At 34.8% G+C, this 27,871-nt stretch overlaps 1 protein-coding gene across 1 annotated transcript in view; it reads right to left on the bottom strand.

Annotated features, from left to right (window-relative positions):
• Positions 1-27,871, bottom strand: part of UNC13C (unc-13 homolog C) — a 131,586-nt gene that overhangs the window by 91,916 nt on the left and 11,799 nt on the right. The window contains exons 3-7 of the mRNA XM_058846971.1: positions 13,587-13,609; positions 12,993-13,057; positions 8,697-8,769; positions 7,452-7,457; positions 1,024-1,095 (exon numbers count right to left, since the gene is read on the bottom strand). Coding sequence (XP_058702954.1) covers positions 1,024-1,095; positions 7,452-7,457; positions 8,697-8,769; positions 12,993-13,057; positions 13,587-13,609 — 239 coding nt within the window. The remainder of the gene's footprint in view (positions 1-1,023; positions 1,096-7,451; positions 7,458-8,696; positions 8,770-12,992; positions 13,058-13,586; positions 13,610-27,871) is intronic.

Here is a 27,871-nt window from a genome sequence, read left to right as displayed (position 1 = left end):
GCAGAATAAAATGAGTGCTTCCCCTACTGGAAGAACATTTTAACCACCAGCTGTTTTCTGCCTCACCAATCCATCTCTGAGCACCACCAAATCACAGTGTCATGATTACCATATAAGCACAGAAAGTTCACAATTAACCAGGTAAGATTGATGCACGTTAATATTTGTGCTACATGTTCCAGTTCCCAGAACATCTGTCAGTATTTTCTGTTCTCCCATTATTCTCCTATAGACCTTAACAACAATGTAAGAAAATTTCAACTCTTCATTTTTCTTCAGAATAGGATGTATTTTAGAAGGCTATGTATGGATTAGCAATTTGAGGGACACAAAATGGGCCTGCATTTCTTCAAATTATTGCTTTTTTTTTCAGTTATATGAATTTTGCATCACTCTTAAAGTATTCCTGAAAAAAATGGCATCTGCTGTGTTCTTGTTCAGAAAAAGTCCTTTTCCAAATCTAAGTGAAATCAGTAATGGAAAACACATTTTATTAGCTATGACTATGCTTTTTCAAAAGACTCTTGTGGTAACTGTGGTAACTTCTTGCATGAATTAAATATTTCTTCTAGAATCACATATTATTAGCATGAGGTACATTAAAAAATGAAATAGTATCCCAAGGACTGGGAAAAAATGATCATATTGCAGAGCCCTGTCATTGTAATTGCACTCAGAGTGTGATGAAGATAGAAAGATAATGAAAGACTGTAGGCAAACATGTACAGCTGGACAACTTAAAACAAAAGGCTTCTCCAAATAACTGTTTTTTAAATCAAACATCCCTTGGTTAGTCCCTTCTGACTGTCATGGATGTGAGTCAGCAGAAGCAAACCTGGTTTTGCTACAGTGGATCAGGCAGCAAATTCTGCTCATGTTCTCTGGAAGTTCCTACACAATAAATGGAATGCACTCCGTCTCATCCAGTTTGGAGTGTGTAAGGCTGAAATAAATTTTAGGGATCTTTGAACAAAAATTTCTCTGTTACTTAAAAGTCTTAAAGCTGTCATTGAAAACACTTACCATTTCATCAGTGTTTATGGAGGTCCGGATGAGCATGGCCATGGAAATACCAGATTTTCGAGCTGCAAGTGTCTGTTTAAGGCAAATGCAAGAGAGTTATCAATTATACAAGTAACAACTGCTGTTGAATCTAATGGAAGGCAAATAGTACTTGATTATGTTACTGGATGTAAACAAAACTGTAGAAGATACAAAACCTTTAAGTTAATGTTTGCAGCTCACAATTTTTAGGGTTTCGGCACATAATGGAAGTACACTTTCCATCATCATTACTGCTTCTTTCAACAGTGACAAGATGGACTGACATTTCTAATACAAAACCTGTTATTCAGAGGTTTGTGACTCAGTTTTTTTAAACCACAGGCTGTCACTGTTTTTCCGCTTTGCCAACCAAATTAATGTGGTACAGGGATAGGCATCCTGCCCTAATTTGGAAGCTGACTGTGCCTGCAGCAACAAGGGAGATCATTTTGCAGTAGTCTTATGGTTCAAGTTGACAGTCTGGATAATTTTTTGTAACTCACTGAACATTTTTAAACAGTGTGTATGTATATAGAATGCTACTTAAATAAAAAGACCTCAAGAAATCTTAAAGTATTATTTTCCTTAAAGACAGTATTAATTCAATGCTATGGATAGCTATATGGAGAAATACTCTGGTTATTTGAGAAAGGAAAAGAGACCAGAGCTCTGTGTCAATCTGTCCTCATTTGGCCACATGATGTTACTGGTATATAGACAACTTCTGGTTCTGAAGACAATGCACTTGGTTGTAGAGATTAACTCTTTTGCTCTAGAATGGTACATACAAAGGGACTCAAATGAAAGTAATTTTAATACACAATAAACAAGGAAATTTTATATTCCTTACTGCAACACTCCAGAAATTTAAATGGGTCCTTGAGAATTAACTAGCAAGTATAATGATCAGAAAGGACCCTGGGGGAATGAGGCCTGTGTGTTTTACAAATAGTGTTTTAAATCTGAATATCACTTCTGCTATCAATAATCCTTTTGTCCTGACAGAGCAGATGAGACTTATTCCACTGTGCACAATATTAACCATAACACTATTATATTACTGGACTACACCTGCAGTGTTGTTTTCATTCCTCCTTTCTCTTATTCTAAATCATTCCAAGGGTGTTTGTACACTTGTGTCTTATCTCTGTTCTTCTGTCATCCACTGTCTGCTTTGTCATGCTTTGCTGCCCTCACAGTCTAGCAGTGTATGGATCAATTATACCACCCACTAACCATAAGTCTGTTGTTGCCTTTGTTGTGAGGATACATATTTCCACCTAACAGTAAAGTGGGTCTTTGTAGTCCCTTATTACAGAACTATTACAGGGAAAGTTTAAATGATACTTTGTGTGTGACATTCTTATTTTTGTGAAACATATACTGGGCCAGAAGCAATTTAGGCTTACATCAGCAAAGGAACTGCATCATTAATCTCTGGATGAAGAGACAATTCCAATTTCTTCCAATTATATAATTTTAAACACTGGAATATTTAAAATGGATTTCTATTTATTTATTTATGAGACTGCTCAATTTTAATTTTAAATGTTCACTTTCCCTGATTCAATTTTCAATAAGTTTCTCTTGATAATAATTAAACTTGCAGACTGACACAGAATTATTAATCTTGTGTAACCAATTATAGGGTAAGAAATCATCCTTGGTTTAGTTGCATTCAATTAATCTCTGTCTTATTACAAAGAACCCTCCCTTTTTTTTCCTCTTTTAAACTCAGCAATTTACCAACTCTATGCCATTAATTTCCTGTCAGACTCTCCATTCTGTTACTATTAAGTAAATAATTCTGTTTACTTCTCTGTGACCACCCTTTCATTCTATTTCTGTGAATGTGGGAAATTCCATGGGTGCATGACACTGAGATTGACAAAGTTACAGGAAAGAATAAACAGTGTTCAGGCTTTGTTTTTTCACACTTTTTGTCTCATAACCCAATGCTACAAAACCCACATATCAAAGTTTAAAATGACAAGTAAAAATGCTTTTGCATCATTAAGAGGAAAATAAACAATTTTCATAATCAGTTGAGTTTTGGGTTTTGAAACAATATACTTTAAAAGCATTGACCTTTTGATCCCTCTTGAAGCACAGTTTTTTCCCAGTCTCGCCAAATACCCATGTAGATTTGCTTGCCTGGACTATACCAGCTTTATAGTTTTCACATCCCTTACACTTAGGAAGGGATTTGACCCTTTTAGGTCTCCGTTGCACAATCCTGGCGATTCCAAGCAATAGAGCAATGTGAACGACTTGTCAGGACAGGAGCACAAAGGGCATAAGAACATTAACCTCAAATATAGGGCAGTGACTGCTGCTGTGTTCTGTCCTCCAGCAAAACCAAAGAACACGAGGCAGCAGAACTGCAGTTTTGTACTATCACTGTAAGTCAATAAGCAGATACTATTTCCTGTGAGAAAAAAAAAATGGGGAAGCAAGTTTGACCCCGTCACATGTCCTTCAAGCCAGGTTTTCCCAAGGGGTGCCCTTGGAATCATGGAGCTTTACTATTTTGCTTCTTAATCAGAAATGAGTTTGAAATTTTAGTACAGTGCCCTATATAAAATAACAAAACCTAATAGGAAACAGATAATTAGGCTGTTCTTAATAAAGTGTTTGTCATGTTGGAAGAAAGCAATATCTAGAGGGAATTGTGAAAAAACAGTAAATTGAACAGTCATATGGATTAAATTTACATGGATTTTAGTAAAAAAAAAACCACAAGGATTATTACAATTTATGTGCCACTGTCAGAAGACACTACTTCTACAAGAGAAAGCCCATAAAATGCTTCTGTTCTAAAACACTGAAGTTGGTGATAACTCAACAGCATGAAGCACTGAACACATAGCACTGTCACTTCTTAAGCATGGAATGAAACAAGGAGTGAGCATTTTGGAAAGAGAAAGGGGAAAAAACTGCCAGATTTATCTGTGGGAAACAAGGTGACAGGTTATGAAGTAACGAGAAAACCTCCTCCCCTATTTGCCTCTCTGCTTCCAAGTAGCAGCAAGAAAGGTAAGTGCAGCTCATCAGCTGGAACTTCCAGGAAGTCCAAAATGTCAGAGCATCAAAAGAATATGGAGAGCAACAGGAACCTGCAGTATTTCACCTGTCTCCTTTAACAGGACACAGAACTTGTCAGCAGTTTATACTTGTTTACCCTCTCAAACTGCTGTCCAGGTACTAATTCATGTCTGTCTTTCCTTAGGTTAGAATTTGACCTGCAGAGCATAAATACCTTACAAACTGTTAAATTATGAACATGCGAAAAAAAAATTATCAAAACCAAAAAGCCTAGCAAAAACCTCAAACAATAAGAGAAGATGACAAAGCAGACCATTGTCTATTTAATTTTTAATTTGTTTTGCAACTCCTTAATACAGGATTTTAAATAAATTAGTCTCCTTTATTCTTAAGGCCTTCTAGATTAACTAATAACTTGTATCTACACTAATTTATTACCTCCAAATTTTTCTTAGCAGCTTAAATAAATAAATATAATTAGAAGTCATTCTTGCAAAAACATTGAAAAATGGTAACCATAAGTACAAGCAAATTGGAATCAAGCTACAATTACATGTTAAATGATCAATTGTGTTGAGGAAAAAAAAAAAGAGAAGTCCTGTATCACAAAGAAATGGGCAAGCTGTGTCGTGCACAGCTAAAATAGCACAGAGGAACAAACAGGCTCATGTAACTGTTCATGACTGCTGGCTGTGCCATGCAATACTCATTCCTCTGCTTTTACAGAGGGTTTTGGTTTTCCTGATCATCTTTTTTTCCTTTAAAAAAGTCCATCAGCAGGAAAAAAAGAATTGAAGACAAACCGTTTTTTATCACTTTACAAATTATGATATTATTTTTAATGTGATGTAAAAGTTACCCACTAGAGGTGAATGTGACAAAAATTTCACTGTTTACAGCATTTAAAACCTGCACAATTTCATAACTGTTTCTTTTTGAGCAACTACATATATCACTCTAGGGATCTCAACTTCATTATTTTAGAAGACAGATTTGTACCATTTCTTGGGGTGCTGGGGTGGAGGTGGGGTAGGACGGAAGAAAAAATGACTTGAGAGGAAGTAAGGTACTGAGGCAAATTACTTAGCCCTGCACCATATTTTTTCTATTAAAAAGGTTGATGCCTAATCCTGAAATATTCAACAGGACTGCAACATTGAGCCCAGAAAACAGATTTAGAAAAAATGACAATTCAGCCCCATTACACAATCATTATCAGACATAACTGTAGTAACATTTGCTTTTTCTTAGTATCTTTAGCACAGACAAAAAAGCGTGATCTGTCCAGCCTCAAAGATAAGTATATTGTTATGATTTTCATTTAGTAGACTTGAAAAAGCTCTCACAAATATATAAATACTTACTATTTTATGATTTATCTACTTAATATATTAATATTTTTTATTAGGAATGTAACTGAATTTACCTATCAATGATTAAAGGAGTTAAGAAAATGGACTGCTGGTAGCAGAATTAATGTAAAATAGTCCAGGTATTTAGATGACAACATACAAAACCAGAGAATATGACATTTGCAACTTAAATAAATCTCTTCTTTACATGAATCTTTAAATTACCATATTTGAATTCCAGCCTGTATAAGTGTTTTTATTGTGGAGACACAGAAAAAAGTTTCAGTGCATTATCATTTTAGCTGAAACAGGCAGTTGTTTCATCTGGTGTGTTCACTTCAACAGACTGCTTTAAAACAGCAGCAATTATTCTTATGTTCTTATAATCAAATAATAAAGCTAGGGATCAATACAGTCTTGATTGATCAAAAGAAGAAATTTGCCTAGTTACAGTGATTATACAGTACAGAATCACCTTTAAATTGAATAAACACAAGAATTCATAACATTCAAAATGAAGACTGGCATTAAAAGAAGCAAAGACAGTAAAATAGAGTTACCTTTGGCTATAGCTGAGCAGATCAGCAGCCATACTTGGCCACTCTGAGTTAAAAAATTTTAGCCTCCACTGTAATTATTGATATTTCTCTCCCTGGTTGTTCTCACCTCAGCTTAAGCTCTAATTAATCCAAAAGAGAATATATTTTTTTAAAAGCAGAAGTTACAGCAATTCCATCAGCAAGTACACTGGACTCTTTTTCCTGTCTCCACACTAAACAAGATGTGTTCATGCTCTCTGTATTGTTACTGCACTTGAACCATCGCTTCTCCTTGCACTGTCTCTCTCCCTCCTGTACCGGATATATTCTACCAGAAGTCTAATAATAACCCATGACTGCAGCAAAGAGAACTGCTCCTGCAGGTGAACTTCAACTCCCTTATCCTCTCTAATGACTGAATCTAAAATAAGCAGAGACTCCCAATGCATTTGCATACAAAAACTTTTCAGTGGTTTAGGAGGAGGAGAGCATCCAAAGGAGGGCAGTGAAGATGGTGAAGGGTCTGGAGGTGAAGCTGTGTGAGGAGCAGCTGAAGACACTTGGTGTGTTCAGCCTGGGGGAGACTGAGGGGACACCTCACTGCAGGTACAGCTCCCTTGGAAGGGGAAGAGGAGGGGCAGGCTCTGATCTCTGCTCTCTGGTGACAGTGACAGGACACAAGGGAATGGCCTGAAGCTGGGTCAGGGGGGTTTAGGTTGAGTATTAGAAAAAGGTTCTTCACCCAGAGAGTGGCTGGGCACTGGACCAGCTCCCCAGGGCAGTGGTCACAGCACCAAGCCTGACAGAGCTCCAGAAGTGTTTGAACTCCCAGGCACAGGGTGTAACTCTTGGGAATGATCCTGGGCAGGGAGCTGGACCTGATGATCCTTGTGGGTCTCTTTCATCTCAACATAGTCTGTGCTTCTGTGTTGAAAACTGGATTTTTCAAAATGTGAATTCATTGAAACAAATGGGAGTCAGAGAAATCATCTTAAGAAAACATACAGAGTTTTGACAAAACATATTTTGATAAAATGCTGAAATCACGAAATAATGAAGTGAAACTGGAAGTGCAGAGGGACTAGAAAAGAAAGGAAAAGTATATGTGATTGATAGAAGAGAATTTAAAAGTAGGGAACACTTTGAATTTCTCTTTCTCTAGGTGTCTATGACTTTCCTGTACCACAGGGGAAATGTCATACTTGAGACCTAAACATCATACTTGTATCATCAGGAAAGATATTTGGAATATACTGATAACTTTTTAATATAAACTTTTTCTAACATTTTCAGTATACATGATGCAGAGAGCACATTCACTTAAGGCACCACTTCCCTTATGATTAAATTCTTGGTCGTAAAATAATTTTTAAACTTTCCAATACAAGGTCATAATAAAACTCTACATAAATGGAATAAATAACAGTTACTATGATCATTTCAGAACATTTATAAATATAAAACTACTTACCATAGCCTTAAGAATCCAGACAAGATAGGAAAGAAATTATAAAGAATATTAATTTGTCAAATTTATCATGCAATATAGAAAAGATGTTTATCTTAGTCAGCATCAAAAGTCTAGCACTCATTTCTAACAATATTATTTCTTTCTGCAGCAGTCATAAGTAAGCATAAAAATGATTTACATGTATTTTGATGTATTAATGTATTCTGAGCTATACCTTTCTGTCAGCACTCCCAACAATTAAGAATAAAGCAGATTGTCATTTAACATGCATTAAGATGTCATGGCAGGACAGCAGACTATACTCATTTAATACAACTAATGGTGGAGTGGCGGATGTCAAAAAGATGGTTGAAATAAATGCAGGCTATGCTGTTGTGTACAGTGTAATTTTTCATTAGTTTTGGAAGGAATTCTACTCTAAAATGGTTTCTGTGCTTTCTTTAAGTGCTCAAACAGTGCAGTGGATCACCACAAAGTGAACACAGAAACTGAGAAAACATTGAGTGATAATTGGCAAAGGCTGATCTTTTAATGACAACAATAGTAATCATTCACTTAGCCTAACACCCAATCACTGCTTTACAGTGAGAAATTGGTTTGGGGGTTCACTGTCATCAGAGACTAAATATGTATTTTATTGAATTATGAATTCTACACTATAAGAAAAGAAAAAGAGAAATGTGACTAGCACTTGAAATTCTTTGGTGCAGAGATACTTTACGTAATCTTGTTTAGACTAGAAGTCAGAATAAATCTCAAAGAAACTGCCATTCTTTTCCACTTTGAAATTTCTTTTCTTAAATTATTCTTGTTTTCAATGACTATTAAGAACTCTGAGAACCTCACCTTGTACCTAAAATATGCATAAATCTTTAACATATTATAACTGAAAAATTACTGCTTTTTAAAAGGCACTTTCTCTCTCTTTCAGTATCAAAATAAATCAAGTGAAACAGTATCCCAAGCACTCAACAGCATCTTTGTGAAAATGAGTAGATTATTATTGCATGAAATGCACACTACTTGATTACACATGTAATACCTAAATATCCAATGAGATATTCAGACTTACCTAGTACATTGTAACAACTGCCTCATTGACTTTTACTGCTTTCAATCCATTCTCTCAAGACTCCCTTTTTCCATAAAACAACGGTTGCAGACTGTCATTCACATGCACAGTAGCAATTACAAGAAAGACCCACACAACTGGCTAATGAATCAACAGTTGCACGAGTTACTCACCACATCTCGAACAATGGGAAAAGATTTCTTTCTTCGCAGGTCTGGCATGCTGTCAATTCCATACAGGCCACGACTGAAGGAGATAAAAAGGCAAAGAAGAAAATAAAAACATGGAGCTTACAAGACTACATCCTTAAGAACTGCTTATAATATCTCTCTTTACAGTTAAAAATCAAAATCAGTAGTTATAAGCCAAAGGCAAGTGCTCCAATTGAAAAACCAGTGTGAGTGTTGGTGCATTTTCTTCTGGCATTCAGCCAAAGCAAAGTAGCCAAAAGGTTGCTTAATACCTGCTAGAACTTTTTACCATTGATTTAGAAATTAAAAGAAGAGCTTTCCATCATAAATTCTTGTATATCTGGTAGTTGAGATGCAGCCCAACATTACATATTGAACATCACTGATGTAATGAATACTGTTGTATTAAATTTGATAAGAAGTTTAAAATATATAGCTAAATACATCTCAAGTGTGACTGTGGAAAACAGAATTTGTCACATTTTAAAGTAATTCTATAGTGACCATCATTCTTTTCTTTTGCCTGGTTTGAGGTTTTTTATTGAGCACACAATTAAACCCCAGTTAGATTTCACATATATCTTGGAAAAAGCAACAAAGAGCAACTTGGAGTCCCTTCAAAGAATAAAAGGCTGACACATCAACAGAATTTAAAACAACACATATTGATCTGGATAACAAATTGGCCTCATTCTCTCTGACTCTTCCAAACAATTAACACAGGTATCCTCCTCAACTTTTCCACAGAGGGTTTTGGAAGATTTCTATATGCCTTGTCAATTCTAACTCAGAAGTACTTGGAAATTCTCAGAGAAGCTGAGATATCAGATTTTTCAAGACCCAGCATTTTCATTTCCATGGTCCTTTGTTTGGCACTGTCTCAAGTACCTTTTTCAGTTCTTAAATTTCTCTCTGTCTCTGTGTATATAAAAACTACGTCCACAACAAAGCGTTTATCATCTGAAAGACCTAAATTTATTTATGCATGTTACAATTATTATGTGAAAAGAATTTTTCACTTCCTTCTGATGCACTGGCACCATTGTCTAAGAAAGGGAAAATAATTCATTGTTTATGCAATTCTTTTATATTTTCATACAATCATTTTTCCATGCCAGGTTGTGATACTAGAATTTTTTTTTCAATAACATAAAGATCAAAGTAGACCCAAATTGCAGCTTCCAGACATACTTACAAACCCAGCAAAAGTGTGATAGAAATAAAATAACATTTCTGAGGTTGTGAAAAGTAAATGTACAGAGACCAAGAAAGAAACTCAGGGCTTTTTGCTACTCAAGAGCAGTTCCATCAGCAGTAAATAAAAATTATCGTGTATAAGGCATTCTTATGCTCACCCAGAGGCAATATCTGTAAAAGGATTTCCATCTATTATTCTGTTCTGTAACATAAAAATATGACTAAAATCTCACTAAACTTCTTTTACTCATCATTAAGAACACAGCAATGGAAAAACTTTTCATGTTATTATAGGTTATACACCAAATTCTCTACTCCCCTATCTACTTCCAATTATAACCCAACAATAATTTGACACAGAAGATGATGAAGTGGAATCATAATAATCTGATGAAAATTATCATTCAAGGCAAGGAAAAAAAAACTGTCATATTAACTATTTTTTGGTGCTTCTGGAAATATTCTGCCTAACAGTAATATATGTGAATTTGTCAGAGAAGTCAAGAAAAATGTATTTGTTTTACCACAGAGAACATGCCACTGAGGGAAAGGAGCAATCATCTGCATGCAGTACCATCTGTGTATCGTTAGCAAATTTCAGAATGGATTAGGCCATGTGGTAAAATTATCAGTCTCTGACTCCTCATTAGGCAAGCAGTAAATTAAAGCAAGAGGGTCTCTGGAAAAAGTAAAACAGTACCACCCAGGATCCATATACAGGATGAGAACTCAGGCTGACCAGCTTTCACTTTTTAAAAAGATGGAAATAGTGAGCTCTAGAGTGTCTTATCTTCAAGAAAGTGAAGAAAAACAAAATGAAGATGATATTATGTGATATTGGTATGGAAAAAACAGAAAAGGTGGTGCTTCAGCCTTTCAACAGACAAGTTTCATGAGAAGCTCCAGAAAAGCTGTCTTTGGTCTTTGCCTTTACTTTCTTGTCTTGGGCTGTTCTCTCATGTCATGCAAGCAAGCGAAGATCATGGCAGAGAACGGAGAGCTGCCATGGATTTGGGAGGTGCTGGTGCATGAGGTGTGTTCACAGCATTGTGCAATGACAGAGAGGGAAGAGGAAGGCAGAAGAGTCAGCTGGGCTATTTTAGCATAGATAAAGCATGGTAACAGTGGTTGTGAGGGAAGCAATCTCCTCCCTCTCTTCAAATGGAAACACCTTTTGGAGAGAGTAAGAGGGAGAAGGAGTCATAGCTAACTGCAGTCAGTTGTGCTGGCAGTAAAATGACTGAGGGATCCTAGAAATTAGCATTAGTTTTTGCATGAAGGAGTAGAGTGGGAAGTGTGATTAAAACAGCTACAAATGTTTTTTAAATGACAGCATTCTTTGCCAGCATGAGAAGTTAAATGAAAATTGCAAAACTGTTTTCAGGGAGGACTAGTGAAACAGAGGCTTGAATAAAGATACCGTGGTCAGCAAAGCAAGGCAAGGACAGGCCTAAACTTTGTCAGCAAAATAAGGTTTAATCTAAAAACATGAGCTATTATTGAACAGCCATTTGAAGTAGTCCTGGTTACAGGACTGTCCTCAACAAGGGATTGACACAGCCTATTCTCAGAGGATTCAATATTTGAATTTATTAACCTGTGAGTAGAAGAGAGGGAATCAAAAGAGCAGCTTCAGTCTGTATAGTCCTTGTCAGTGGCAGAAGTTCTTACACCTATGAGACTGCTTTTTGTGTGCAACCCACAAAAATAGGCATTCCACGTTACCCTTTTAAAGGTGTAAATCTATTAAGAAGCTGTAATTAAGCAACTGGCTGGGGAAAGTAATACATACAGGAAAAGAGTATGGTCACATACAGCTTCCTACAGGCACAGATACCACAGATACTGTCAGTACCTGCATGCAGACTCTGCTTACAAAATTCTGTCCTAAACTACACAATAACCAGGTGTTAAAACTGTTTCTCCTCTGGTTTGCATTTGCTGACTAATCCTGAAAAATATCACATGTGTTGTCACATTCTTACAGCAACTCTGAAGGTTCTAGAAGCGGCAAAGGGCAGGAATACAACACTTTGAGGTATGACAAATTATATGGAAACTACCTACACCACTAAAAAGCTGTAGATCACTCATAAATTTGTTTAAAGTTTAGCAATAAATACAAATGTTACCGTAAGCATACCACCCAAAGAAACACGTATATAACATTAAGCAAATTATTGCCGCAACTACCTTTTAACAACACCCACCTCCCCTCAAAACAGAAATCCAAACAGGAAAAACTTCAGAATGTCAATTGTATAGCATTTCAGACAGAAAAGCAGGAGATGAATATTAATTTAATCTCATCACTTTGTCTTTGTAATGAATTGGAGTTATAGTAAAAAGTACTTACAGAGTACTCGCTTACAGACTAAGTACTTACACCAGCAAGAGGATAATACCCCTTTTAATTAAGTAACTAATATAACTGATAAATTTTATCAAAGGCTTTTATTTATTTACCTTTTCAGACTGAATTATAAGAAAGTATTCAAAAAAGGAAGGAATCCCGAGAACTGGAGACAAGATAATTTCATTTGGTGACAACAAAGCAAAATTTACAGGTTTCTACCAGACTCACTCTCAGCCACTGGAAGATCTTTCCCTTTACTTTTAAATTTCAAGTATTGGAGTGATATTTTATTGCTAGAATTACATTACTATACATTTACCAGAATGAAGACAAAATTGTGCTACATCTTCAAAGGACACTTATTTTATATGCAAAGAGGTAAAAAGCCCATCTCTTATCTAACTGACCTCAGCATTGGAATGGTTGTATTAATTTATTTATAATATGTTATATTAATTTATTTATGTATTAAAATTTCTCTAAAATAAAGAATTAAAAAAATTAAAAGGGGAAGACGTACACAATGAAACTATCTTCCTTTTAAAATAATGTAATTTCTTAAAACCAAAAGCTTAGAAAAAATACTATCTGCTATAAGGCTAATTTTCTATAAGACTAATTTGCAATTACAAACAACATTGTAACATTTACAAATACCAACACATATAACAAATAACATTGTTATATTTACAAATAACAAAATTCTCAGTTATATTTTTACTTACCCAGCAAATGCTTGGACTGCATAAAGCTTGGAAGCATCTAAGGAACTTGCACTTACTAACTGAGCCTTTAATAGAAATCAAAAGAAGTACAGTTACTTGATTGCTTTAAGTAAGTTTTGGACAGAATTTAACTGCATCAAACATATAAGACATATGAAAATGTTTAGCAGGGTCAGCTCCAGGCCAAAGCTAGACTAACTCTTCCTTTGGGAGACATTTTGGTAACATTCAGCATTTAGTGTCACACAGTGGAAGAACCCATGGGAAGGTAAGGTATTGCCTCCCAAATACTGTTGCCCTTTAAATCCTGTACGGAATGCAGGGTAGGTGATAATTAGAGGCAAAAATCAGATATCATGTTTGACAGTAGCAGACCCCTGTGTTGGCAGTTATGGTAAGCACAACAGTGAGGGTTACCCTGTATATAAATGCAACACGTTTGCAATACAATCAAAGGAGAACAAAAGAGTGGAAAGCTGGGAAAAAAAACATGCAGATTTCACAACTAAAATGAAGGAACAAAACAGGTCAAATAAGTCACAAACAAACATCAACAAAATACATGATCCCTATAGCAAATAGGTGATTTTAAACCTTTTCATCCACAGAACCGCTATCTGAAAGAGAATTGGGAAGAAGGGGAATATAGGTTAGAAAAAAATCAGTCTCTGAAAAAACTCTTATGCTATAAAATCTGTCAGTGTTTTCATCTGTTAGTGTAGACCAGAATCCAAGTAACACCTGAGCTTAGCTATATAATTGTGGCAAGATCACTGTCACTAACTAAAGTGACAAAGCAAAAAGGTGTTCTTGGTAGATAAGGACCCCTCCCACCTATGAAGGGCTATAATTCACATATTTTACTCCATATTATACTCCATATCTATGTGATTTTATTTTTTTTTAATAATCTATATTTAATAATAATGAATATATAGTTAATATAGTTAGTTGCAGTGTTCAAATAAACAATGCTGTACTTTCAAGGAAAATTAAAGTGTTTCTTAGGATACAAAGACCACAGCCTCAACCCAACTCCTGAACTGTAACAATTCTATCATAGCTACTCATAAAATGACAGAAATTACTCCCCAAATGCCAACAGAGCTACAGTTGTGAAAGTATATTTCATACATACATATATATATATAATTCTAAATTGCTTTATGCAAGAGTGAAAATTTACAGAAAGAAAATATTTGCTGACAGAAAAAGCTACCCTTGTTTTATTGTCTTGTCATATTTGCACTTTACAGTACTGTGCATACATGAAACAGTATTTTTTTAATTGTCACCTTACTGATCTTCCCACTTCCCTAAAGGGAGTGCTTAAGGGCTCTTGAAATAGTTTGGATTCTCTCAAAATGCTTGGTGACATCTTAGTTGCATACACTACAAAATAACAATTTACACCTTAAACATGGGCCACATTTAATTTTTAAACCCATTTATATGCAGGAAAAACCACATTCAAACACATAAATCAAAAATATACTGGCAACTGTAAAGCTGCATAGTGGACAGTAGTGACAATCAGGGAACTAAAAGGCTCTATTCTGCCATTAGCTTTAGAGGCTGCTTACACGATCAAAGCATTTGACTGACTAGATCTATGAAAATGAGCTTATTTTTTAAATATTATAATTAAGAAAAAATTATTTGTGAAATGTATATTTCTCTCAACACCAGATAGTATTGGCTACTCTTTCAAGAATATAAAGAATGTTTGGACAACAATACGATCTAATCTCCCCACTCCAAAATTATTACAGCACTTGACAAGCAGGGTGTGAGCAGGAGGAAATAGGTTACTGTAAGCAGGGCTGGCCTTGGAAACAGGATGGGGTGTGCTTTTATGAGGCCTAAAGAAAAGATGAGTTAAAACCTAAGGGCTGGAGCAGCATCTGGACATCAGTGAGAGGAGAGGAATGACAGTGTGTACCAACACGGCGGGACTGACACAGGCATGAACTCTTGAACTTGTGAAAAAAGGAAGAGTCCAAAAGGTGAAGAAAAATCTGAGGACTGAGGAAGTTTTTAAGCAAGACACTATTTGTAACTTAAGAAGCCTCACTACGATCTGTTCATGAAATCTGCACCTTCTTTCTAGAATATCTCATCATAAAATTGGTAATACTGACAAATAAAGGCACAGAATAAATCTAAGTATTGATTATGTGGAATGCAATTATTAAATAGTTTGCAAATGGTTTGCTATCAGATACCTAAAGAATAATATTAATTCTTCATTTAATTCACTTGTTTAAAAAGTTATATTAAAAATTTATTGAGATTTGTCTTCTACATAAAATGGAATTTTTTAAAGCATGAGAGATAGATATAGAAAATTTTCTTTACCTCTCTTTGTTTCAGCCAACTTCATCTAATTTCACTACATTTAGTTTACTGGAACCTAATTTTGCCTAAATTTAGTGAGGAGAGTGACAATCAAAATTAGGAAGGAAGAAAGGTATGTTTTTGGTTTTACTGGCTTTTCTTTGCAGTCGCTACACATAAAGAAAAATGCACTCATCTGACAGTCTCTTTTCTCAATAGAAATTACATAAAGCGGATGACTGACGCAAATTTCCCAAAAAAGAGATCTTAAGAACATCTCTTCTTTGTAACAAATGAGTGCATCTTCAAAGACAAAATTAGTTTGAAAACTTCATTGTTTACTGCTTCTTCTAAAGTCACCATGAGTGAAATAATCTAAACTGGAAGTGTTCTCTGCATGTATGAGAGCACCAAATCAGGAAGTGTACAGAGTCACCAAGCAATTCACTTTACTGTGGTTAGGCTACCAGAATAGACAGCAACATGCCTTGATGTAGATAAGAAATGAACTGTGATTATATAAGAGACCACTGAATGTATTTTCAAATCAGGATTCAAGGCTAGACATCTCAGATTATACTGCTGAATGACAATGATTTACTTAAAAGAGCTTATCTTCATATAACTCACTTCTGTCATCCACACATTCAAAACACTAACCTAGAAAAGTAATGAGAGCACCTAGGAACATTAGAAACACTGGTTCATATAATTAACCCTTCTTACTTTAATTAGTTGTTTCTCCATAAATTTTTATTTTAATTGAAAATTCACTACATTATGAAATAACAGTAATAGCCTTCACTGTGCCTTTATACCACAGGCCATTTTAGATAAGAGGAAGGATTTTTCTTTACTAGGATTACAGGGAGAATCCTTTTTCTCCTTAATTGTTGCTATTTCAGCTCAGTGCAGTCCACATTGATATTTACAAACCTGTGTAGCAGAATGATGAAGAGTAGAATGGTCATCTATCTACATACTACTGAAAATTATTTTTACTAGTATCAAATATTGAAGGCAAAAGAAAAATGCATACAAGCCCTTTTTATTTTTTTAAGGCTGTCAATTACATTGAATTAGATAACTAAGCAGGAAATTAGACAAAATTAGTCTAAGTTTTCTTTAATAAGTTTCAGGTATTAAAAAGCTATATAATACTCAACATTGCCACTAAATCTTGGCTTCTGTTGAAAGTGGTTTACATATTGGGATGGCTGGGGAATGAAGTGAGAGGGCCTTGTCATTTTTCAGTACCCTCAGATAAACCCCCTGGTTATTTTCTATCCACCTATCATTTCAAATGTAGGCTAAGTAAAATTTCCAACAAGTGTTTATTAATGCTGCATAATTACTATTCAAACTGGGTATGAAAATTTACAGATCTTAGAAAAGTTTAACTTTACATTGTTATAAACTTAGATTGTCATGGTCCAAGTTTATTCAATTAGCAATGTTGCCATCGGTAACTTCTCACATGAAAGAGAAATTAATCATACAAGACAACCAATTCTGTACCCAAATTTCTGAGGAAAAAAACCAAACAGCCATAAAGGATGCTGAAAAGGCAGAGTCTTCCAGCAGGAAAGGTATATTAGCAATGAAAATATGGAAGACAGACCTTTTCTTTTGTACCTTGTGACACTATCAGAAATGCACAACTGGATGCATCAGTGAGCAGAGATATTTCTATCAAAGAGATTCTGTCCCCCAGTTATAAATCTTCTTCAAAAGTCTTGTGCCATTATTTCATTTCTGCACTTTTCTGAGAGCAGAACATTGTCCCAATATGTTCCTCTTCCTTTAATGACTGCAAAAATTCAGTTCTCCACTCCCTGCCATAATACAAGAACTGTAACAAGGTTCTAAAAATCTAAACTGTTAGGAAACCCTTGGATCAAAATTAATCAAAACATTGATTTTCCACTCTTGTAAGTGTACATTATTCCACAACACCAAGAAGGAAAATGAATTAAAGTTCATTATTCTCTCAAAAGTACCATTTCGATATTTAATTCTGCAAAATGGCTGCAAGAACGTCAAACTGACTGATAATTACATTGTTTCTGGAAGCAAAGCCTTCAGACAAAATACTTGCTGAAATTAGATAACAATACAGCTGTTCCATGAAAACAACATGTGTAAAATACTCATAGTCAGAAGCAGTTTGAGGTCTGAGGTGGACAATTTTAATTAGCATGTACTGCCAAGAAAGGGAAATAACAGATGAAAACCAGGTTTGAATACAAGCAGGACATTAAAGAAGTGGATTGGCCAAAACAATGACACAAATTAAGCCATGCTAAAATAATAAATGCTGCATCCAGAAGCTATTATTGCCACTACAGAACAGAACATTACACTCTGTAAGCCCAGAGGATGCTGTATTGCTGAAGCTTATTCTAGGGAAATAGTGTATAACGCTTGAAAGATAATATTAAAGCTAGCACATCACAAGAGATGAGTGATGCTTGTCTGACAAAGAGAAGGTCAAACTTGAATAAAGCTTGGTTGACAGGAGAAATAGAAGAATTGCTGCTAGCACTTTACTAGCAATGATGTAGAAAAATTACTAGCGGATACATGGAGAGTCAAAACAGGAGGTCAGTTTGGTGAAGATGAAAACTGCATTTGTGTCTCTATTAATAAAGTGGTCTGCAAATCTGAAACAAAAGGATATGCTTTAAAAACCCCTCTGGTGTTTAGAAATTGAGTCCCATCAGACTTCTGATGGCTTTGTTTTCTATAGTTTTTCAACAGCTAGTTGACATTTCTACCAAATTTTAGAACTTATCTCTAAAACTAAGTTATAGACTGTCAAGAGATCTATTGGATTGCAGGATGTGGTGAGCTCAAATAACCACCATTCTCTTGAAGACTGTGATCTCTTGACAATCTCTAGCTTGTTAGGGTGATGGTGGGAAGTAAAAGTCAGCATGCATTTTAAGCAGTCTCTTCTGACCCCAGAAAGCATTAAAAGGATAAGGCATACATTATCCAACATGAATGAAAAGGTGTATTTTATCTCCCTCAATACATATGATAATAGTACATGCAACCAAGTAATTAATTATATGCTATGAAAACAAACACATGATTGATTATTGCAACTTTTCCTGCACCCACAGTATCTTGGGGTGTCCCTCAATCAGGACACACAGCTAGTGCTGTCACAAAGTGACAAACTGGGAAGACAAAGATTTGCTTCAAAGGTGAACCCCTGTTGTAAAATAAAAAGCTCATGTTGCCACACCCATAAGTCATATAAATCTACTACTGGTTAAAGAGCAAGAATAACATGTACAGCTAGTTTCAGGAGCAAAGCATCAGAATGCAGTGTCTGGGCAACTGTCACATATTTCACAGGGTTTGATATTCTCAGCTGCTCTTGGCATAAAGTTGTTTCTTCTCCTGTGGAGTTGCTTTCACTTCTGAAGTAAGGTTTAGGAACAATCTAAAATACTCTCAAAGACTTTAAACATCATCTTTAGAACCCCCAAATTAGAAGGCTAAAAAATTTAGACAAGCCAAACTAATTTCAAGACTTATAGTAGTGAAAAAATAAAGGAGTCATTGTGTAATCACATACAAAATAAATAAAAATAAAATAAATAAAAATAGAAACTTAAAAGAAATAAAAATAAAAAATGGCATCAAGCTAATCACTTACTGAGATAAGACAAAGATATGAGATTTATATTGATAAGAAACTAGCTTAAAAGATATAAGAGAAAAAATATTTGAAATAATATGATTAGCATTAAAATATTAAAAAATATGATTTACTGTTATTTTTTATTGTATAGGTAAACTCAAAATCAAATTACAGTTTGTTTTGGTTCTGCTTGAAATAATAAATTGGAATAATTATGTCTAAACACCAAAGAGAGACACAGATGCTAAGAGCTATAGAATGGTACACTGGAATTCAAAGAATAACTTTTGGTACTATTGGAATTTTTCAGCTTCATAGGACATGCATAAATCCCTCTGAATTCCTCAATCCCTTTTTATAGTTAATAGAAAAAGGCATATCTCCTTGTCCCCTACTTTCATGATTTTTTAGAAAAGGAACTTTTCATCCAACATGCCTTTAAAAGTTCCTAAGGAAAATTCCACTACTTTATGTTTGCAGTACCCTTCTTGCCTTATGGATTCAGAAGAGCATCAGCTCCATCCTGTTTGTGTTAAATGAAATAGGAAGAGCTACAGGAAAAGATTAAAAAGTGCTTTAGTTTATGCTCATCCATTTTATAAGTATTCCTCTCTCCCAGTTTATTTTTACATTCAATAATAGTACATCCATCACACCTGTCTGTCCTTATTCCATCTTGATATATATGCAGCTGAAGGACAAGAATTCCTTTGGTGAGGCTGCAGCTGCACTGGTGATACCCAGAGCCATACAGAGTTTATGGGTCTGTGACAGCACTGACAAATCACTTGCTGCTGCTCCAATAATCTACTCCAGGAAAGCTACTCAAGTGTCAGTCAGCAGATTGCTCTTTGCCACTACTTAGTTAGAGAAAACAGATTACAATATTTTCCATGGTATTTTCTAGCTAACTTGTATCCTTGTATCTTTTGCACACCGTGTTCTTTGTCATAGCATCCAAGACATTTTTTAAATGGCTGCGTCAGCCACACAACCATAATTCTTGATTTTCAGATTTACTAAAACTTGCAAGCTATCTTAAGAATACTCTCAGCTCCTCAAGGAAGCAATCCACATGGTTAACAAAGTTCTATCAGTAACAAGAATAACTTTGCACCAGCAACAACTGGAGATGTTTCAGGTATTTCCTTCTATTTAGAGTTCCTGAGAGACAACTGTCTAGGTGTTGATTGATCACCTGGAAAACGTTCACAAGGAAACAGCCTGGTTCCTCTCCCATGGAAGTAGTCAGAATTTCCCTTTGACAACAAAACAGAGAATCTCTTACACACTCTTGTAATATTCCTCTTCACCAATACACCAGAGGAAGACTTGAGCCTATTTATGAATTCATGCTTTCCAAGTCATTACATTTTTTAAATGCATGTCTAGATAATTTTTCAGCCTGATGTTTTAGCAAGATTCCTTTTATCCCAAAGCTGCATTCAAAAATTATGCAGTGTTATTTCTACTTCTAAAACACAATGATACAAAGAAAATGCTCAAATATTTTGGAAATAAAAATAAAAAATATTTTTTAATCTTGATGATACAGTATTTTATTTTTTTCAGCAAAACCATTATTAGAATCCCTTGAAACTGGCATTCATGATCAGCTTTCCTCTTAGCTCTTGCAACTTTGGATCTGTTTAAGCTCAAAAAGAGCAGAGAAACTGCATGCATATTTATCAACCTACATTAATTTTAAGGACAGTGAAAATAGTTAAGTGGCCTGCTGTTTTCATAAGGAGTAGAGTAGCAGAGGCTTCCTCCATTTACAGAGGAAACCAGAGTTTTAACAAACCACTTTTTAAAAAAAAACAGAAGTCACTCTTTGGTGTGGTCTGCTTTTTTTTTTTTTTGTCTACTTATTGTTATTAAACAGTGGAAACACAGATTTCTGCTAAACCTTATTGATTAAGGATGTTGGGAGGTTTGTGTTTTTCTGTGGTTTTGGTTCCTTTTCTGTTTGTTTGTTTTTCTGTTTTGTTGTTGTTTGGTTGGATTTTTGGTTTTGTTTGAGTTTTTGTTTGGGTTCGTTTGCCTGGTTGGTTTGTATGTTTTTTATGCTTAAGGAATAGCTGCAGCTATTCCAGGAAAAGGCATCTGATACATGTAGACAGTAGAATTTTTTGAATCTGAGACTGTTACACAAATGTTCTTGTGACACACATTTCCCTGATGTAATGCACACTGATTTAGCAAGAGTTAGTATAGTAAATTAAACTGTTGCTCTTTAATCTATGGGTTTACTGTCCTGTTTACAAAGAGACAAAGTATCATAATCTAAGATTTTCTGGTAAGAACAAATGCTGTAACTACAGAATTGAAATATAATAAGTCAGAAGAACACTATCATCTTTCCTGGAAGATATATTAAACAGTTTTTTAAATAGTTCTTCCAGTCACTTAACTAGTGGAAAAAATATACAGACTGAATGTGTAGCAAGCAACTGATACAGAGCATCCTTTCATGAGGCCCCAACTTTACAGTAGGTGGTGAATATAATTACTTGCTTTTTCTTCACAGACAAGAAGATGGATGCATCATCTTTATGACTAACTGATTAGATTTCCTGCCATAATTTTTCAAAAGCAACCTTTCTACAAATCTATTAATCTCAAACTGGACAGAGTGCCATTTTCTGTTTTAAGTCTCTGATATTACTTCTCTCCATCAAAGGACAGAAGAGAAATAGGAAGGGATGGGTATAAAAACTTATGCCTGACTCCAGTTAAACCAGTAGCAAGAAAATAATGCATACACTCTCCTGTGCATGAAACAAGCGTATGAAGCTGAGTCAAATCAATATACCTGGGTTCATCAGCACCATCCTGATTTAATTCACTGAGTGGTTAATAATTCTTTAGAACACTATTTTACTTTGTGTAATATTAGTGTAAGATTTTCAAAGTGCACTCATACACATGTGAAAAAGGAATTGTGGCTAACCAGTTTGGGTGCAGGAAGAGCATATTTATCAGTTTCTACCCACATCATCTGAAAATTTATTTTGTGTCCTCTCATCCTGTACAACTACAGCTTCTTATTGCACCTCCTCCCTGCCCTCCTCCAAACAGAAAGAGTTAAAGACACAGAGGAAAACTCTCTGGAATCTGCCTTTTTACATTATTTACATATGAAGAGAAGAGCAATAGATTAATCACCTTCTGTTGAAAAGTATTCTGTCCCCAAATCCATCTCTTTATAGATGATATATTAGGTGAATACATATTTATTTTCCTTAAACATTTCAGATGAACTATATCAGCCACACGGAATTCACAATCAGTCCTTATATTGACGAAGTAATTTATCACTCTTGTGAATAAATAAATGAGATTTTGGAAAAACAAAAAAACCTGTTATCACTAAATACTGTGGCTCCAATGTTTTGAAACAGAACAAAAAATCTTGGGGCTTGTTACTGCTGCTACTTTTTATTAACTATGAGTGCTTATGGCTGGACTATTCTTTTCCAATGATACAAAGACTAATTGCATTCATTCAGCCACATTTTCCCCCCAATCAGACTGTGTCTGAGATTAGAAAGATGTGAAATGCCATTGGGCTGTGTGCAGAAAAAGAATCTCAAAGAGGCCACATAAAAAAGTGTTTCATTCATTACTTTGAGCGAGGTGACATGAAACTTCCAGGCAACTTAAAGTGTGGCCACAACTCAGCTTCAAGCCTTTTTTGGAGATTCTTGGTTTATAGTAACACACACCTGAACTATATAAAGTATGTCGATACTATATCAACTGAACACTGCATTAGATCAAGAGAGTTTAGATTTAACTTTTATTTATTTGTTTTTATAAAATTTATATTTAAATTTTAACAACAAAATACTTGAAGAAATAAGGTGTAATGAGAACAGAATGCACTTAGATTTCAAAGAATTGCCAAAGCATGAAAAACTGTAACTTTCATAGTAACAAAAGCAGACTGATTAAAAAGGGCAAAAGAACACTCACCAACAACCTCTTTTTATAGTATCTTATGGACAAGACTGGGTAGCATTAGCTGTTAGTACTGGTCATGAAAGTATAGGCATCTTAGTTTGGCATAATACATGTAAATGAATGTGTTGTAGCTTTATTAAATGCTTCAGTATTTTAAACACTAAAATAAAATTCTGCCATCTGTCTAGGACATCCTTCCCTTCCCCAGTCTGCACCAGCACACTGAGAAGGAACTTTATTTTTATGGAAACCCTCTGTCACAAACCCAAACACAACTCACCATTTTTTAATCAGCCAATGTAGCTAGCCCAAACAACTAAGAAATAAAATGGGATATTATACTTTTCATTTATCTTTGTACAAACAGTGGTCCTTTCTTAAAGCCCACTTCCCAATATAGTAAATGTAGACTGTAGCAGAGGAACTCTTAAATATAAAAAACCAATTTGACTTCTAACAGGCATTTTATTTCTCCATTACAGTCACCACCAAAGAGTAAGGAATTTTCATGACCTAGGTAAGGCTTTTATTTATCCTATTTCCCTCTGAATGGCTATAAAATGACTGATTAATTTACTGAACAATACCAAATCAATTAATTTTCATTTGGCCCACAGCACTGATCATTTTAAGTCCAAATCCAAGACTTAGTTTCACGTAACAAAAGCAGTACAACACTATTAACTATAGCTATTAGTTACAAATAACTGTGCACATATGCAAGTGTATTAAAAACAAACATGATGAAGGTAAGACATAGGAAAAAAAGTCCAAGTACAAGAAGACAGGGTTAGGTTAACTTCTAAAGCCTTTACTCTTTGAGAAAATACAGGCAATTCCAGCTTTTTTTCATAAAAAGCCCAGAAAAGCTGTCCAAATAATAAAATAAATAATTGCTTCAAAAAAATCATAGTTTGAATAGACAGAATTTGAAATATGCATTTGAATAAGCTTACTTATTTTACTGGCAGCTTTTCTTACCATGGAACCAAATGACCGCACCACCAGGGCAGTGAGGTAATACATTACTGGTTCCTTTGGCTTCAGATGTTAGCATAAAAAAATAAGTGTATTCATACTCATCTCTAAGTTCTGTTCTTCAGTCAGACACTATGAAGTGAAATACAAATGTCCTTCCTATAAAACAACAGAAACACTTCCCTCCACTGTTAAAGAGGCAAATCCAATCCCTGTTCCCTGTCCTCTTGAGTTGTCACTCCACCTATGTACAGAGTTAGATGAGTTCACCCATCTTAACATCATAAAAAATCTACATCTTATCCTGTGTCTGAAAATTCACACCAAAGGCATTTTAAAATCTGAAAGATTTTTAAAATCTGACATATCAAATTGTGAGCAAGATCTTCAACAACTGGATCAAGAAGCTACTGCTCACAAATTACCATTCATAGAAGAGCCTATGTTATCACTGAAAGCAGCTGAGAAGAATGCATGCAGCTCTGGAATCTTTTCCAGAGGCATAGTTTCATCGGGACAGAAAATCATGGTTATGCTAAGGCACCTGTAAAAGGTAAGATAGGGACAGAATGAAAGAAGCCACTAGGGGAAAATAAAGCTAGAAAACAACAAGTGATGACTAGAACAATGGATAAAAGTGCTCTCAATTACAGTGTACAAAGAAACAAACAACTGGGTAGCATTTCTTTGATTTTTTTCAAGCCATCAATCCCTCCATTAATATACATGCATCCATGCAATGCCTCTATATCTTTACAGAACTTTAAATCAGAGGATTACTCATGTACTGCTCACGCCTCCTCTCATTTGTATAACCTAGTCCTTCCAGTATGCCTCCGAAAACATTTTTTAATAAATAATACATAAGCAATCAGCTCAGAGTGTATTTTATACTCCAGCTAGTGACAGAGAATAGGACTATATTATTGGATTCTTGTGCACTAGCAAATTATTTATGTACCAAAGATTTATTGACCTTACCTTTTGCATTACTAGAATAAAAACCATATAATTCTATACCCTTCTTTTGTATTAAATTGGAGAGCCAACACTACTGTATTGTACAGCTCTATCTCTGCTTGGACAGATTGTTTAACAACTCCTGCTTACATGGAGGGATGAAACAATTCATTGAAGAATAGGTTATGTTTTAGTTATATAATGAAGATTAATTCAAAGAACTTGTTCTCTTTCTAGTACTTTTCCATCTAAAAGTAAGAAATATGAAGTTGACTGTGAATCAGTTACAGGGGTAAGAGAGTAAAAAAATTCAAAAAACATTCATAAAAGTCATGTAAACCCTAGACAACAGCTATTAGTCACTTCTTTAAAAAAGTTATTATCACTCCTGCAAATATTAGGATGAAGATTGAATACCTTAAACTACTATTTGCTTAAATGATAAACTAAATGTTCTCTGGACACGCCTAATTACACACAATAAAGAAGAGAAGGCAGGTTGTCAAAAACAAGAAGTTACAAAATATGGTTTGGGAGGTTTTGAAGAACTCCTTAAAGAACTGTTTAACAGTGTTTTTTTCCAAGACTGTGTGCCATTCAAGCAATAAACAGAAATTGAAGGTGTTTTGCCTTAGCAGCCAAACTGACATTAAGAAGACAACCTTCTTCAAAGGCTGCATGCAAAGTATTCAAAAATGCATTTCCTTATCACAGAACAGCTGAGGCCTTTTCTAAGAACCCTGCTCAAATCAGGGCACCCAGAGCAGGTTGCCCAGGACCATGTCCAGAGGGATTTTGACTATCTCCAAGGGCAGATGTCCCACCTGTGGATTTCATTATCTGTGAATAGACTGTCTATAATATCCAATATCCAGCTCACCGAGAGTAAGCTGAAAGTAAAATAAAGATTTTGCTCCAATAGTACTATCTATCACTCAGCAGAAATAGCTTTCAGGTAATATATTCTTTGAGTAGGCTACTCCAGCTAAAAATATATATTTTGCAAGTTTTAAATTCTGAAGAATTGTTAAGTGTTCTGCAGACATTAAAGTAAGAATATTGTATTCATTCATTAGATAAAAAAACATGAAAAACTATAGGTACTGCTAATAGGTATTGGTAGGTGTGTTACAGGACCTGAAGATCTGTTTGTAACAAACCAGTTGGTGACTGCTGAAGCAGAATCCCTGACTGAAACACGTATCCTATTCCTTGATGGCATGGAAAGCACAGTGTGAAGAGGAAACAGAACTGCTACTCAAGAGTGAATGCACCCTCAGAATAAGCTGAGAAATAGTGTGCTGTAGCAGTTCATTTGTAAATTCCCCTTAACCTCCTGATGTATTCCCTTTCTCCTTTATTTTCCTTCTCTTTTATAATAGTCTATATTATTTTATTTTTAGAAACACAAGGTCCTAGCATGACATCTGGTAACAATGCAGACACTTTGCCACATAGACTACACTCAAAAACACGTTTTCATAAACTGGTCTTGCTGTCAGATGGATTCTCTGGAAATATAAGAATATAAGAAATGTTTCAGCTATTCAGAAGAAGAAATGTCAATAGATGAAGAGACTGAAAGAAGTCTTTCACCTGCTGGGTTAAAAGAAGAACATACATTTGAAAGGATTGCATGGGATGTACCAAAGTTAGTCTGCATTTTCTAATAACCTGTTATCTACCAATGTACACAAATGCACAGACTTTAAATAGTAGAATCAATTTGGGTTTCACAATTTGGGGTCTTTCTTGTGAGCTTTTTTTAATTAAGTCCTCCGACCATTATATTCCTATTGTACAATGACTAGGTAAAATGAGTGTCGTTTCCTTCTCCCACACCTCAAAAAAACCAGGAAAGTGTCATGAAAATCCTAAGTTATTGATAGCTGTTACTGCATGCACACACCACCTAGTATCTAACAGAGTACTGTAGAAAAACACCTGCAACATACAACTATACAATCCAGTGTCATTTTTTAAATGTAAAATAGACCTTAAGGTAAACTCTACTAATATCAATACTTAAATCCTTTTGTAGCTGACGTTCAAGATGACTATTTATTTACTGTAAAAGTAGCTGTTCATGTACAAAAGAAACACCATAGTAGTTCAAGCTCATTATTATTGAATAAAATCTTTGGCTAAAGGCACAGTTTTTCATCTTTAAAATGAATGTATCAGATGATAATTTTTCCAAGGCAGATAAAGGAAAGATTCAGTCAAGGTGACAATTACCATCTGGCTAGCTCCAGTTATTATGATGCTCCCAATTAAATGTACATGCAATATTATAACAAATGTTATTAGAGTTACAGTTAATTTTTAAATTGAATATCACTGTATTTGTATATTACTAGTATATTACTTTGTCTATTACTAGTAATTATTTTGCATATTATTAAAGTTATATATAGATGACTGTCTGCTTTGAAGTCTGATAATAGAAAAATAAAAATAATGAAAAAAACAGTGTCAAACTCTCCTGTGAATTTAGTTCCTTACTAAAGGAACTTCTTCATACATGTATGATACCATTTACATTCTTTTTTCACACCCTTCTCATCCCATTTTGGGGACTGACTACTTCTCTGAGAGCTTGTTGGGAGTACAAATAAGGACAGAATTCAAGTAAGAACAGACATAAAATCAGTTTAGACTTTCACTCTTGTAAGTACATATCCAGTTTTGGGTTGCACAGGGGGTAGAGAACACTGCCCATTAGGATGAATGAACCAACCAGGTCTTAAAAACTGTTGAAGAAAGCAAGAGTGTAGTATCTGAACATTCTGTATTACTCCTATAAATACATTTATAAAACTTGGAGAAAACCAAGAACACTGCACTATTTAGTTCTTTTTTTAAAGACTTAAATCTTGTGAAATTTAATTTTGAAATTATGGAAATTCAAAGAAATACATGAAGCATGTCTGACTAGACATATTCAGAAAACTGTTTCAATACAAAGTTGTGAAATTTAATC

This window comes from Poecile atricapillus, chromosome 11, assembly GCF_030490865.1.
Source record: "Poecile atricapillus isolate bPoeAtr1 chromosome 11, bPoeAtr1.hap1, whole genome shotgun sequence".
Lineage (NCBI taxonomy): Eukaryota > Metazoa > Chordata > Aves > Passeriformes > Paridae > Poecile > Poecile atricapillus.
Note: the sequence above shows the minus strand (reverse complement) of the source record. Positions and strands in the feature narration are given on the sequence as shown.